At 28.6% G+C, this 13,794-nt stretch overlaps 3 protein-coding genes across 4 annotated transcripts; 1 reads left to right on the top strand and 2 right to left on the bottom strand.

The window, feature by feature from the left end:
• Positions 1 to 73: 73 nt before the first annotated feature.
• Positions 74 to 1,549, bottom strand: LOC112684852. The gene is made up of 2 exons (XM_025556563.1): positions 1,342 to 1,549; positions 74 to 873 (listed from the first exon to the last, which is right to left on the bottom strand). Exons 1-2 carry the CDS (start codon positions 1,398 to 1,400, stop codon positions 600 to 602), a joined length of 333 nt encoding a protein of 110 aa, XP_025412348.1. The 5' UTR covers positions 1,401 to 1,549; the 3' UTR covers positions 74 to 599.
• A 1,173-nt stretch (positions 1,550 to 2,722) lies between these two features.
• Positions 2,723 to 4,994, bottom strand: LOC112684711 (DNA replication complex GINS protein PSF1-like). 2 transcript variants are annotated; one of them, XM_025556367.1, is made up of 6 exons: positions 4,895 to 4,994; positions 3,763 to 3,827; positions 3,579 to 3,671; positions 3,417 to 3,507; positions 3,238 to 3,354; positions 2,723 to 2,928 (listed from the first exon to the last, which is right to left on the bottom strand). In XM_025556367.1, the coding sequence occupies exons 2-6, from the start codon at positions 3,795 to 3,797 to the stop codon at positions 2,785 to 2,787; spliced, it is 480 nt and encodes a 159-aa protein (XP_025412152.1). In that variant the 5' UTR covers positions 3,798 to 3,827; positions 4,895 to 4,994; the 3' UTR covers positions 2,723 to 2,784. The 2 variants fall into 2 exon arrangements, with proteins under 2 accessions (XP_025412152.1, XP_025412143.1); XM_025556358.1 differs by lacking the exon at positions 4,895 to 4,994 and adding an exon at positions 3,916 to 4,033.
• Positions 4,995 to 5,101: 107 nt separating this feature from the next.
• Positions 5,102 to 13,388, top strand: LOC112684700 (zinc finger protein 608). Its single transcript, XM_025556347.1, has 6 exons — positions 5,102 to 5,485; positions 8,245 to 8,828; positions 8,895 to 9,403; positions 10,002 to 10,128; positions 10,249 to 10,336; positions 10,422 to 13,388. Exons 2-6 carry the CDS (start codon positions 8,294 to 8,296, stop codon positions 13,171 to 13,173), a joined length of 4,011 nt encoding a protein of 1,336 aa, XP_025412132.1. The 5' UTR covers positions 5,102 to 5,485; positions 8,245 to 8,293; the 3' UTR covers positions 13,174 to 13,388.
• Positions 13,389 to 13,794: the final 406 nt, after the last annotated feature.

Genomic DNA, 13,794 nt, shown 5'->3' with positions numbered 1-13,794 from the left:
AATTAAGAGTTAACATATTTTATTTAGTAAAAAATGGGATAAAATTTTTTTTTTAATTTTTCTTATTGATAAAACTTTTTAATGATTTTTTGATTATACAGGTAAAATTATTATAAAAACATAATTATTTATTAATTATTTACTTCTATGGCGTACCACATGCCCACCCTTTTCCTCACAATAGAATATCTGAAATAAACACTAACTACAGTATGATTATTCTAAGCTACATTGATTAGTTCACTACAACTGACAACATATTAAATTATGGTTGATTTGTTTAGCGATTTCTAAGACTCATATCTTGAGAGAATGGAAATATGAAAAAAGTCTCTGACAAATATAATTGTCACATAGTCGAGAAAATAATAAAAAATGATGAATTCTCATCAATCAATTATATTGACTAAACTAACTTTACTAATTTTTTGTTTTGTCATGAGAATAGTATTATGATTTTTCAACCTAGAGTTCAATAAAATAAATACATTATTGAAGTTTTATTCCTGAACAAGTGGCTGTCCCGAAAAAAAATCATCTGAACACTGGGACGCCATACTCATAATGCCGGCCAAACCAAGACATATGGCAAACCTATTTTAACTGGTCATTTTCATGTGTAATACATACTTTCTATATACTAGTCCAGAAATTTTACATTTAACTGTTTCAATAAAACTTGTATTTATGCACTCTGGTCTATTAGAACATAAATGGCACTCTTTGATAATAGTATTTTCTTCTCGTAACCAACATTTATTAGAAGAGTTTTTATGATCTTTTATGCCTTCAGATAATTCTGTTGCAACAGTAGCATTAAGAATAGATAATGCACTTGAAGATGTAATTCTTAAAAAAATCAGTAGAGTAATCCTAAAAATGGTTTAATTAATATTATAGTTGATTGTTAATCTAACTATTAATAAAAATAAAAATAAATTCATTGTTTATCTTAAAATTAAAAAATATACTTAAATTAAAATAATTTGGATATTGCACATAATCAATGGTGTAGCCAGAAAAATATTTTGGGAGGGATTTTAAATTTTCAATTCTCTCCAACATAAGTACCAATTTTTTTATTCTAATAAGTCGATTAAACATAAATTAAAGTATACAATTTGTTATTATCTAGTTTATTGACACTGTTAAGATTATTTAATAACATAATATAACATTATACCTATATCTTAAAGCTATTGTACGTTTTAAAAAATAAGAGACACATTTTGAGGGGTTATAACCCTTTAACATTCTCATGACTACGCCACTGAATATAATATATTGTACATAAAATATTATTAACTAATAAAAATATGATTAATATAAAAATATACATACCCTCCAATGAATATTATAAACAATAATAATCTCTTCACAGAACAAGATTCCAAAACCATTTTACATTTTTAAAAACTATACAACAGTGTTAAATTATAAATATTAAATTAATTAATTACATACGTAAAACACAATTTATGAATTACAAAAATTAATTAAGATTTTAAAATCACATGATCTTTTATTAGAAATCTACTTTCATAATTGACTATACATATATAATTTTCACTCTTAACACGTACTATTATCACAAATTTTAAGGGCTGTTATCACAGATTACTTATCATTTATCAAATATTATATTTTCAATTCTTGAAGAATATCAATAGATATTATTATTATTAAAATTGAGATATGCGCTTTCGCCACTTTATAAATTCATAAAACTGCGACCTAGTACTAGTACTTTTGATGTAAATTAAAATTTAACCTACCACAAAAACATAGCATTATAATTTTCACAAAACTTAACTCAATTTAGTGACATTAACTTTTGTTCAATATTGCTAAAAAATATTCCATAGGCGTGAGCAGACCTCTTTTTCAAAGTATACAAAAGGCTGCCACTGCCTCCCTCCCTAAACTGAAAGTTAATTTAAACGTTTGAAATTCTGGTTAGCATATGATTAGTGTTTCAAAAATAATTTAAACTGTCTGGGACTGAATATAAAAATATAATAAAATCACATAATATATATAAGACCACATATGTAATAATTTTTAATTATTTTTTGTAATTTTAAAAAGAAGGCTTTATGTTTAGGGTATGCAGTTGCATACCCTGTATACCCCCTGCACATGTCTATGAAATAGACATTGCCCTTCCTAAAAGTATTTTACCAAATACATGTCCGTAAACCATATTTATATTTACACAACAGTTTATTGTTTGAATAAAATAATAAATGATCTGCGTTTATTTAAATATAAAATAATAGTTAATTGTTGAAGATAAAGTTTGAAACTATTACTACCAAAAAAATATATTATACCATGGATCAAAATGGTTAATTACATAAAAATGAAACATATCTAAAATAAAATTACATGTGACATATAAAATATTTAATTTAATACTAGTTTCAATTTATTCCAAGTTATATTAAGCATATTTCACTAATTACAATTAAATTTATTAATTAAATAAATAATTTGATTGTTCACCTACTCATTTAAACATAACTTAATATTTTACTGTATATTTTTAGAAAATCAACATTCTGGGCTAGCTCTCTAATAAGTAAAATGAATAAATAGCTACATAAATAAGTAAAATAAATAATTAAACTAGATAAAATTTAAATATATTCTTTTATTAATTACTACTATGTGAAAAAATTTCAATAATTCAAAAACAAAAACTGAATTATTTATTACAAATTAAATATCATTATAATCAAAATAAAATGTGTATATAATTCTTATATTTTTTTAAATATAAACTTAATGTTTAACTTGTTCCAACACACCTTGACGGATTAGTGGCTCAGCTTGTGACCTTGATAACATATATTGACTATTTTTTCTTAAAATTAAGACTTCTCCACTTTCTAACTCTAACTTACCAGCATCAACTAAACTTCTTACCTAAAATGTTGACATTTAATTATATAAATATTATTTTTATTTAATATAATAATTAATCGTAAATTAAGAATTTTGCATGTAAAAATTAAGTTAAGATAAAATAGCTGCTATTATTTTGTTATAAAAATTAATATTAAGATAAACATTTCAAGTTCAATAACTGTTAAACTACTTAATTTTAAAAACGGTAAAGCATATTATTAAGCATATAATAGACATTTCATCATAATAAAGATAAGTATGGTAATTAATTTACTTCAATTATTATTATTTTTATGAATGGAGAGTTATAATAAAAATAAAATTTACTTCAGTATAAAGTGATTTTGGTGGTTTAGTATCTTCAATTAAGTTTAATCCAGTATCTGATCCAATTGTCTTCATGTATGACACCAGAGATTTACAATAATTATTAAACCATTCGATCTAAACAATAATAATAATTTATGATTTAAAGAAGAATTATTAAATTCTTTGTCATCACATACTTCAGACTGTGAAAGATTCTGCCTTACATCTGAAGGTAAAATAGCACCAATCTCCCATCTCATTTCTTTTAACCGTTGCAATCTAGTCCAGCTAAAATATTTATTAATTTTTAGTTTGTTGGTTAATTTTACTTTATTAATTGACAAATAATTCAGTGTTACATGTAAGTCATTAAACATCTTTTATTTCTTTCAATAGCTGCACGTCGTAAACGAATTGCATTTGTAGGCCAATTGCCCTTTTCATTTTTACGTCTGAATTAAATAAAAAACCAAAGGTATAAAAAATATGGATATTAATTAATCATTTGATACTTATTATGTTGATATAAAAAAGTCAACTTACACAATATCTATAATTTCAGTATCTAAAGTTTTCATTTCAGAGAGAACTTGATTAATTCCATCATTCTGTAAGTTAAAAATTTAATTTATTTTTATTATTGATACAGTAGGTATATAAAGTTTGAATAAAATTATTAATAGTAGAAAAAAGTACATTGTACGGAGGTATAGTATCTTCACGAGAACGTTCCAACTCTTTTAATAATTCTATAACTTTATCACAGTACATTATTAATAACAAAATATAAAATGAAATATTTAATAGTTTTTAAAGTATTGTAATTATAAAAAATAAAATACAAATAAAATTTAAGTTACAAATTATTATTAACTAATTTTCATTTTCATTCAAACATTTTATCAATATGTGTTATCATTAATAAAAAAAGCGGTAAATATGACTAATTAGGTTCTAAAAATGTCAAAGAACTTCTAAAACTCTCTTAAAGAAACGTCCGTGAAAATTGAGAAATATTCCATAATTTAGACCTATGTAAAAATAAATAATTAATAATACAGTGGCAATAATCAATAAAATTACTAAGATATGTATGCCATTATTTGAAAAACTTAAGATTCTAATAATAATGGTGACTAAATACGCCTAATGGATTATTAATAAAATAGTTACACTTGATAGATAAAAGTATCCTAACAAATAAAATGGATAGTTTACTGAAATCATTTATGAAAAAATAAACATTGTAATTGAATGATAATAAAAGTAAAAAAAAAAAATGTAAAAAATGTTTTAAATTTTCCAAGAGTTCAGTTGACAAAAAATGTATAAGAATGAATTTACAATATATGGGGCAATGTATTAACTTTATGCATAACAATTAGCTTACATCATATACGTAGTACAAATATTAAATTATAAACCAACAATTAACTGATTTTTTTATGATTTATGATGTCGCAGTGATTTTATTTTTTTGTAAAACCTTTTTTTTTGTATAGAAACCGGTCATAGTAAAATACGTGTATCATTAGAAAGATTAAGAAAAATTAAAAATATTACAAATTGTTGATAGCACACCTGCAGCATACCATAATATTATGGATGTATACGTAATACACCATAATATATTGTTATTGTTATTATTATTATTATTATTATTCATTGTGCGTACGCGATATCATTGGTTGTTGGTTTTGATGGTGGCGATGGATGAGGCACCGCCGGGAAACTGACTTTCTGAGTGGTGGCGATGGTGTTGCTGCACTCTACCGATGTAATATCGAACCACGCGTTAATACAAACAAAGAACGTGTCCAAAGCACGTCCAAGGTGTACGGACTGGAAAATGTGAAATAAAAAAAAAAAAACATATCACCGAAGGGTGTTGTTTACCGTTTACTAGCTATCGTATATTTTCGTGAGGCCGGGCGTATGTTTGCGACGTTTTAATTACCGATTTTACTGTCCGATTGTTCCGGTTCGAGCCTTGAGTGCTGTGTTAACCGTACCATCCGAGTGTTCGCATCACCGCTGTGGCCGATACAAGTGCAACACCACCGGGCGACGCGCATAAAATGTCCCACTGCTCTGCGGTTTTACAGTCGTCTGACTGAGTGCATCAGCCATTTTGTTTGTGTTTTTAACATTGTTTTGATTTGCCGAGTTAAACGGGAAAACTCACAAGTCCCAACTCGGCGTCAAAACAATCTTGATGTACCACACCGGAAACGCAATCCTCTACGTTGGGATTACATAACTTTTAGTGAGTACACCGTACATTTGTTATCCGTCACTGTGCGCGCGCGGTGCGGTCTTCAACGCGCGCGCCAGAGATGTGATAGGTATATGCCCTTTTTTGCGACACATTCTCGTGTGCTTTACTATTGTGCAGTTTAGCTCATTCCTTTTCCTCGCTTACGTGTGTAAATGATGGCCGCAGTTGACGACCACGACCTCTTGTTCGTGGCCGCGGGCGTTCGTCTGGTGATCCCTTCAGCGTATCGTTTGTCCTTGTTAGTGATTCGTCGGTCCCTATGCCGGTAATGCGTCATCCCCGTTCCCTTAATTCAATTTAAATAGATTCTTGTGCTTCCATTATCTTGGTTCCTAGAATTGTAGACCATACATTATGTGTTTACATTGATTTTACTGGTTAGGTTTTGACTAGGTAATGATGCCTATGTTTGGGCAATGGCAAATCGTGAGATAATTTTTTAAAATTGTTTGACCACATTTCAATTAGTTTATACTATAATATGGTTTGTCGAAATTCATTAAAATGGTAAACCATAACAAGATTGTATACATGGTAGATTTTGAATTGAAAGTACTAATCAAATTTACAATTTCTAAATTGTAAATAAGTTAATAATAATTAGAAGTCTGAGAAAAATTAATTTTATTTTTAAAAAAAAAATCCCAATTATCACAATTTATATACTTATTATTAATCTTTTTTAATATTTGTAATTTATTTGCTTGACATTTTTTGTCTACATTAAATTAAAATGATATACAAGACACATTTTTTCCATAACAAATTACCCCATACCTCTAAATAATTTATAATTTTTAATGGTCTCTACTTTTATTGAATAACCTATTGAATTTAACTATATATAGGTACATATATGAAAATATAATTATGTATAATACAAATAATTCTTCTATTTTCCTCTTTATTTTCTATTTATAATTTCTATATTGAGAAATTATATACATATAATCTATAACTTAGCTTGGTCTTACAATATTATACATAATATTCAAATTTATAAAGCTTAAATTTGAAGATAATTAATTAATTAAAATATAAAAATAATTTTTTTATTTATTTCATTATACTTACTGTATTTTTTACATATAAATAACTAATAATTGAAATTCAAATATTTTAAAAATTTACACAATTGCCATTAAATACCAAAATACAATAATTGGATATTTAGGTAGTTTCATTAATTTTAAGTGTTTAGTACAAATGACTACTTATAAATTAAATGTTACCATTAATCAGACAATTCATTAATATTAATCATAAAGTATATTGAACTTCCAAAATATATTTTTAAATATCAATTAAATATAATTAGTAATTAAATTATTTAGTTATTAAATTAATTGTCCATACATTATTAACTATTTAAGTAGATCTAATTATTATATGTTTATCTAATAAATAAACTTTGATATTCAATTGAAGAGATATATTATTGTTTAAGATAAACTATATTATAGATAAATTCTTAAAAATAACCTAGAAAGTTTCTGATTTAATAAAGTTTGAAAACGTAAGCTTTTATTAGGGTGTATTGTCATTTTAACCTTATCTTTTTTTGTTGAATTAATGAATATATTTATATTTAATTAAATATAAAACGTTTGATTTATTTCCAGTTCTAATTTTTAATTTGTATGTTAAGTATGTTAATGTATTGGATTTTCAACTATAAGGATTAATATCTTTTTAAAGGATTTTGATAATTAAATACTTATAATATACAGAACTTAAACATATTAATTTGAGGTAAAATTTATAATCTAATTTAGCAATTTATTGAGTTTTTAATTTGGTTACTTAATTAAATACAATATGATGTAATTTTATTTAAAATTTATTTACAAATTAAAATTAAATATATCATGGCATATAAATAATAACAAAATATAAATTTTATTTCGCATAAACAAGATTAATTAATTTTATTCATTAGGTGACTCTACTAAATATCTACTAATTAAATTATTAAAATATTTAATGGAAAGTTAAAATAATAGTTTTTTTTATATCTTTTTTTATTATCACTCATTGTATAAAATGTACCTCGGAATGCTTAGAATCTAGGTGGACCTTTATCCGCTTTTGACACACCTTCTATATCTCACATTCATTATTTCAATTCTAACTGCCATTAAGTATTAAAAAATAAAATAAAATTAATGCTTTTTGTAATTTCTACTTCTTGTTCTTTTCTTAACTATTTGGAGTCGGCCACCCTTGTCCTAAAACTGCACTCATCTCAATTTTCTACATCCATACGCACATACCAATGGCCCTTATATCATTCTCAATTATATCCAACTATCTCTTTTTTAGTCTTCCTCTTCTTCTTTTCCCTTCAATGTTCATTTTTATAACAACAAATATAACTTATTATAACTTATACCTATTAATTATAATTTTTAAGAAAGGATATTAAAAATCCAATGAAATTATGTATTTATTATCAAGGGTCTAAAAATATATTTAATATATTATAACTGAAATGTAATTATTTTTATGTACAACTATGCAATATTTATAAAAATAAAGCCAATGTTTTAAAAATTTATAATTTTAAATTAAAATAGAGAATATCCTAATTAATAACCTATCAACTGTGAGAGTAAAATTATCATTTATTATGTTCATGTAAAGATGTTATATACTTAGTACCTTCATTTTTTATATATTATTTACCTAAATGTAATAAATTAGTGTATAAACTCGATTGCATTATTTATGTTATTTATTAATTTTAGGAAAGAATAAAATGGTGTTAGTGGTCGGGGCTCGCGGTCCTGGGCACGGATGGCGGCCCCAATGAGAGAGGAGCTGGGTGGGGCGGTGGCGGCGTCCACAGATAGTGTTGGAAGTAGTAATGGCAACAACAACAATACCAGTAGTAATGCAAATTTTGAGTACGACGACAATGAATGGGATATTGGTATAGGCGATTTAATCATCGACTTAGACGCAGATATTGAAAAAACAGGATCAACATCAACATCAGCAACTAGTGAAGCCCTTGGTGTTACCAACAGTGCGGCAACCACAGTCGGTTTAACGGCTGGTAGTGGAGCCATGTCAGGAGCAGCTGCCACTGCACCTACGGCCACTACAGCTGGCAGCAATAAAGCTACTGTTGAGCATTCAGCTACTGTTGATAAAGGATTAAAAATGAAAATCAAACGAACAAAAACAGGAACCAAGAGCTTTGAAGCTAAACATGAAATCGTCAAGCCTGGCGAACAAAATGGGTCTTTAGCTTCGACCCAATCTCAATCAAGTGGTAGTGCCTCTTCAAATGACTCATCTGGATCCTCAGCCGAGTCTAAACAAACTGGTACATTTTATTTTAGTTTCCAAAAAATAAAATTAAAATTAAAAGTTAAATTATTTTTGTGTTCAGGTAAACATTCCAGTACATCAAGTACCAACTGTACTACTTCATCAACCAGTACTACTGCAACCGTAAGTTCTGTTAAACGTGGATCTAGCAGTCATCGAAGAGATAAAATTAAAGATAAACAACATAGTTCATCTACTAGTGGTGATAAGTGTCATAAAGTTAATTCTAGTTTGTCTTCTGAGCTAAATGGTCGGGGGCCTGTTAGTCAATCAACTCCTAGAACCAACACTTTCCCAGCTTTATCAAGCAATACACAGACACCTAATGTACCTGGTCCTCCTGGACCACCAGTTGGAGAAGCAGGAACTTCAACTTCTTCAAATGTGGTCAATGGTCCAGAACAAAATTTAACGCCCCCTGTAGTTTTATTGGAAAATACACAAACTACTACTAAGTCCTCTACGGCTTTGTCTACCTTATCAAAACCACTACAATCTACCTCACCACCCCCAACAAACAAAGTAAAGACTGCTAATAGTTCAACTTCTGCTTCCTTAATGGAACAAAAGGTATACTAGCTATATTATTTGTTTCTTTCCGATTATTATTTTCCAAGTGTTAGTTTTTGAATTTTTCATTTTTGTTGATTCATTTTACAGTGTTAAATATTGTCTTTTAACTGATTAATGTAATCCAATTTGTTTTGCTTTTTTGATATTAGAGCATTTTTAATTACAGAGGTTAGATATCTTTTCAGTAAAATTAAAGGATAAAATTACAAATGATCTCCAATATTCCAAATTAAAAACTTGTCTATGTTAATCTATTTAGCATATTTGAATTATAGACTTGTGACTGTACAATGAACAGTGAACATATTAAATTTCTATGTCTAAAACTACTTATATAACCTTTGTTTTCAAAAAATTTATAGCATTTAATGTAATGTGTATTATAATGTATAGTAGCAAAAAAATACTTTATAATTTTATAAATATAAATTTTTGTAATCTTCAATACTGTAGTTATACAATATTATTGATAAATAATAAATGATAATTTGGATTTAGTCTAGAAAATCATTTTAATTTTTAATTAGATATTTTTATATTTATTTGGATGATATTATATAATGACCTCTGACATTTTCTAATATTTTAATTTCAGGAAACGGCTGATGCTTGTGTTGGTACTAGCATAAGTGTTGGAACTGTTACAGAACCTGATTGTTTTGGACCATGTGAACCTGGAACACATGTCAATTTAGAAGGAATTGTATGGAATGAAATTGAAGGTAGAAATAGTTAAAATAGTAGAACATTTTCAAGAAATAATTTAAAATTGATTCTATTAGGGAATACCAAGTTATTTACAAATATGATTTGCTAGTTTGATGATTTTAAATTATTTATAGGTGTACTTGTTGTTAATGTAACATGGAGAGGAAAAACTTACATAGGAACATTATTAGATTGTACTAGACATGATTGGGCTCCACCTAGGTAATTTTTATATTTAACAATTATAATTCAATCATACTTTTCACTAACTATAAATTACTTAAACTATATTTATTATTTATTATAGGTTTTCCGAAGCATCAGCTGGAGAACCAGAATGTCGTTTACCTCAAAAAGGACGTGGGAAAAGGGGCCGTGCTAGTTTAACTGCTAGTCCTAGTAATGATTTGGTAAATTTTACTGAAACTAGGTCTTCAGTTCATAGTAAGCTTAGAAGTAATGGAACAAATAAATGTAACAACAGTAATAATTCAAATCGAAGAGGAACATCATCTCCTACTCCATCTTCATTTGTACCGCCTCGTTCAGATTCTAATAGCTCAAATAAAAGAAAGAAACCACCAGGATCAGAAGATGAAGCTTCTGGGAAAAAAATAAAAGCAGAACCAGCGAGTCCACCACCTTTGTCACCTACTATGTTAGAATGCCCTGAGCAAAATTGTTCTAAAAAGTATAAAAATGCAAATGGTTTAAGATATCATCAGTCTCATGCACATGGTGCTGCTTTGGATGATGAAGATGCTGATACTAAAGAATCAGGTGGAGCAAGTACTTCTGAAAATGAAGATGATACTAGCCCTGTTTCAGTGAGTAATTCAAGTATCCAAGAAAACATTAAAGAAGAAGTATCAATTGTGAATAATCAACCTGTTGAACAACCACAACTTTCAACAACTCCTCCAGTAATTGAATCGGATCCACCTGCTCCATTACAATCACCTCCTCTTTTAGTTGCAAAACCTAGTGTACTTCGTTTTGGTCTTTCTGGTAATGAAGAAACTAATGGTGTTACCCCATCATCAACTGCTCCTAAAACTGTTCTATCAGTACCTATTGTTCAACCATCTCCTACTCCACCACCATTGCTGCAGCCAGCTACTCCATTACAAGCTATTGCTCCTACTTCTCAGTCACCGCAACCTCAACCACCAATTTTACATGTGCAAAGTCCAGCATCTCAACAGTTACCTACACCTCCACAAATTCAACCTTTAGCATTGAATCAGCCACAAGTTCAAAAAGTACCTCAGTTTAAAGTGAAACCAGCTTCTGCTTTAATGCCAGCTGAAGATAATATGAAAAGCAATAAAGACAACAAAAATAAAGTAGCATCATCATCACACAAAAAGAAAAATCGTAAGTCTCCAGCTAGTAGTCCAAGACCATTTTCTATCGATCAACCATCTTTTGATAGTTCTAATTGTGGCCGTGAAGATGTTCAAAGTCCAGCGTATTCTGATATCTCTGATGATACTGCACCAATTCTTGAAGTTGAAATGAATGATAATGTGAATAAACAAAAACTATCAACTACTGATAAAAAGTCTGAACCAAGTACAGCTCATTCTCCTCATCCAATTCAACCTTATAATATGTACCCTTCTTACTATGGTCAACCACCTTATTTAATATCTTCAGTTCAATCAAGTGAAACTCCTAAACAAATTAAAGAAAGTGAAAAAATTAGCCAACATCCACAAGAATTAAAATTGTCATCTTCAACTGTGGATAAAGATAATAAAAAAGATGTGCAATCGACTCAAGCAGCTGATTATCAGCAACAAAAACTTCTACAACAATATTTTACTTATGATTCATTTGTTCAGAATTATCCTTATAATATGGGACCAGGATATCCCATGTCAATGGTTCAAGATAAAGAAATAAAAACTGATGACAAAAATCATCAATCTTCAATTACCACTTCTCTTAGTGTTCCTCAACCTAACAAAATAAAATCAGATCAAGTAATACCAAAAGAAAAATCTTCCCATCAAAATGAAAATCATCAAATTATGAAAGAAAGTATTGAAATGAAGTCGCAAATGAATTCAGCTTATATGTTTTCACGACAACAACAACAACAACAACAACAGCAGCAGCAGCAGCAGCAGCAGCAACAACAACAACAGCAGCAACAACAGCAACAGCAACAGCAGGCAGATGATGTCAGACGTTATTATATATATCCAGATCAGAGACGTAAGGACCATGGTTCGGGTGATCATTCACATATTAAATCAAATACACAGAGTACCCCAACGAAACATTCTATGGCAACAAATTTGATTCATAAGCATAAAGAAAAACACGAAGATAAGAAAGAAGACAAAATGTGTAAAAATACTTCTCATTTATCAGAAGGAGTAAAACCCACAATGGAAACACAAGGTCCACCACCACCTCCTACATCTTCATATGCTTATATACATCCAGGTTTTATGCAATCTCCTCATTTTGCTGGTGCATTGGCATACGATCCAATGTATCGGAGCGCAATGAATCCAATGTTGGTACCTGGACCTTATGGTAACACTCCACCACCTCCTTATTTACATCCTCAGCTTCATGCTCAAATGCAACGGTATCATGCACCTGAAGATCTCTCTCGACCAGCTGTTTCTACACAGTCATCAACCCCTTCCCAACCACCATCTGGGCCTAAAGCAGCTCTCGATCTCCTTCAACATCATGCTAGTCAATATTATTCTTCACATAAAATACACGAATTACAAGAACGTGCCATTAAGTCTCCAACGCCAAAACCAAATGCACAACCTGGTCTTACTCCTGCTCCATCACCAGGAACTAGACAATCTCCATCCTTAACATCAACTGGCATTGTACCATCTGCCACTGAACGTACTACTTCTTCTGGTCCTCCTTCTACCCAATCTTCTGGAAAACCTGGATCAACTGGTGACCCAAAAGACTGCCGTTCACCACCTCCTCAAAGGCATGTACATACTCATCACCATACACATGTTGGTCTTGGATATCCATTATATCCAGCACCTTATACTGGTAAACCTTTATAAAAAATGTATGTGATTGATGTCCCAACATTGTTATTTGATGAATATAATATAATAATATTTTGTTAGAACTCGGGACTTAAATTAACTCAATTTAATGCACTATTATTTTAATATTTAAGATAAAATTTAATTTGAGAATCCTTACTTTTTTTAAGCTATTGTTTAAATCACTTGCCTAATTTATCGAGTCGTTAGGCTTTATTGATTTGTTTGTATTTTCAGTTTCAATTTAAGAGTGTTTGCTTTAGATAGAAACATTAAATAACAATTAATATTATTAATGTTGTAATTGTAAAAATGATGTCTTTCCATTAAAGGTTAAATTTAAACCTGGGAATATTGTTAAACAATAGTAGCTTTAGACATCTTCATATTTCAACATTTTAAAATCAAATTTATAATACTTTAATTATTTATTGAACTATGTTGAAAGGATAACAATTGTCTTATTACAATATTTGTTGGTAGTTCATTCTATACCTAACATTTTAAATTATTTATTTAATATATAACATATGTTTCTGTATGGACAAGTCTGATCAAAGTTAATAATGATTTACCTTAGTTTATTAGCTCTAATCATAATTTCATATTATAATTTTATAATTATTATGATTATTA

This window comes from Sipha flava, unplaced genomic scaffold (genome assembly GCF_003268045.1).
Source record: "Sipha flava isolate LNK unplaced genomic scaffold, YSA_version1 106_pilon_pilon, whole genome shotgun sequence".
In the NCBI taxonomy this organism is placed as follows: Eukaryota; Metazoa; Arthropoda; class Insecta; order Hemiptera; family Aphididae; genus Sipha; species Sipha flava.
This window is presented reverse-complemented; position numbering and strand designations above follow the sequence as displayed.

Coding starts and splice junctions, on each gene's coding strand:
- LOC112684711 (XM_025556358.1), bottom strand. CDS start 3,990: ATGTACTGTGATAAAGTTATAGAATTATTAAAAGAGTTGGAACGTTCT. Junction 3,508..3,578: donor AGATGTTTAATGACTTACAT/GTAACACTGAAT, acceptor TAAATATTTTAG/CTGGACTAGATTGCAACGGT. Junction 3,355..3,416: donor AGAATCTTTCACAGTCTGAA/GTATGTGATGAC, acceptor ATTATTGTTTAG/ATCGAATGGTTTAATAATTA.
- LOC112684852 (XM_025556563.1), bottom strand. CDS start 1,400: ATGGTTTTGGAATCTTGTTCTGTGAAGAGATTATTATTGTTTATAATA. Junction 874..1,341: donor TTTATAATATTCATTGGAGG/GTATGTATATTT, acceptor AACCATTTTTAG/GATTACTCTACTGATTTTTT.
- LOC112684700 (XM_025556347.1), top strand. CDS start 8,294: ATGGCGGCCCCAATGAGAGAGGAGCTGGGTGGGGCGGTGGCGGCGTCC. Junction 9,404..10,001: donor CTTCCTTAATGGAACAAAAG/GTATACTAGCTA, acceptor TTTTAATTTCAG/GAAACGGCTGATGCTTGTGT. Junction 10,337..10,421: donor CATGATTGGGCTCCACCTAG/GTAATTTTTATA, acceptor TATTTATTATAG/GTTTTCCGAAGCATCAGCTG.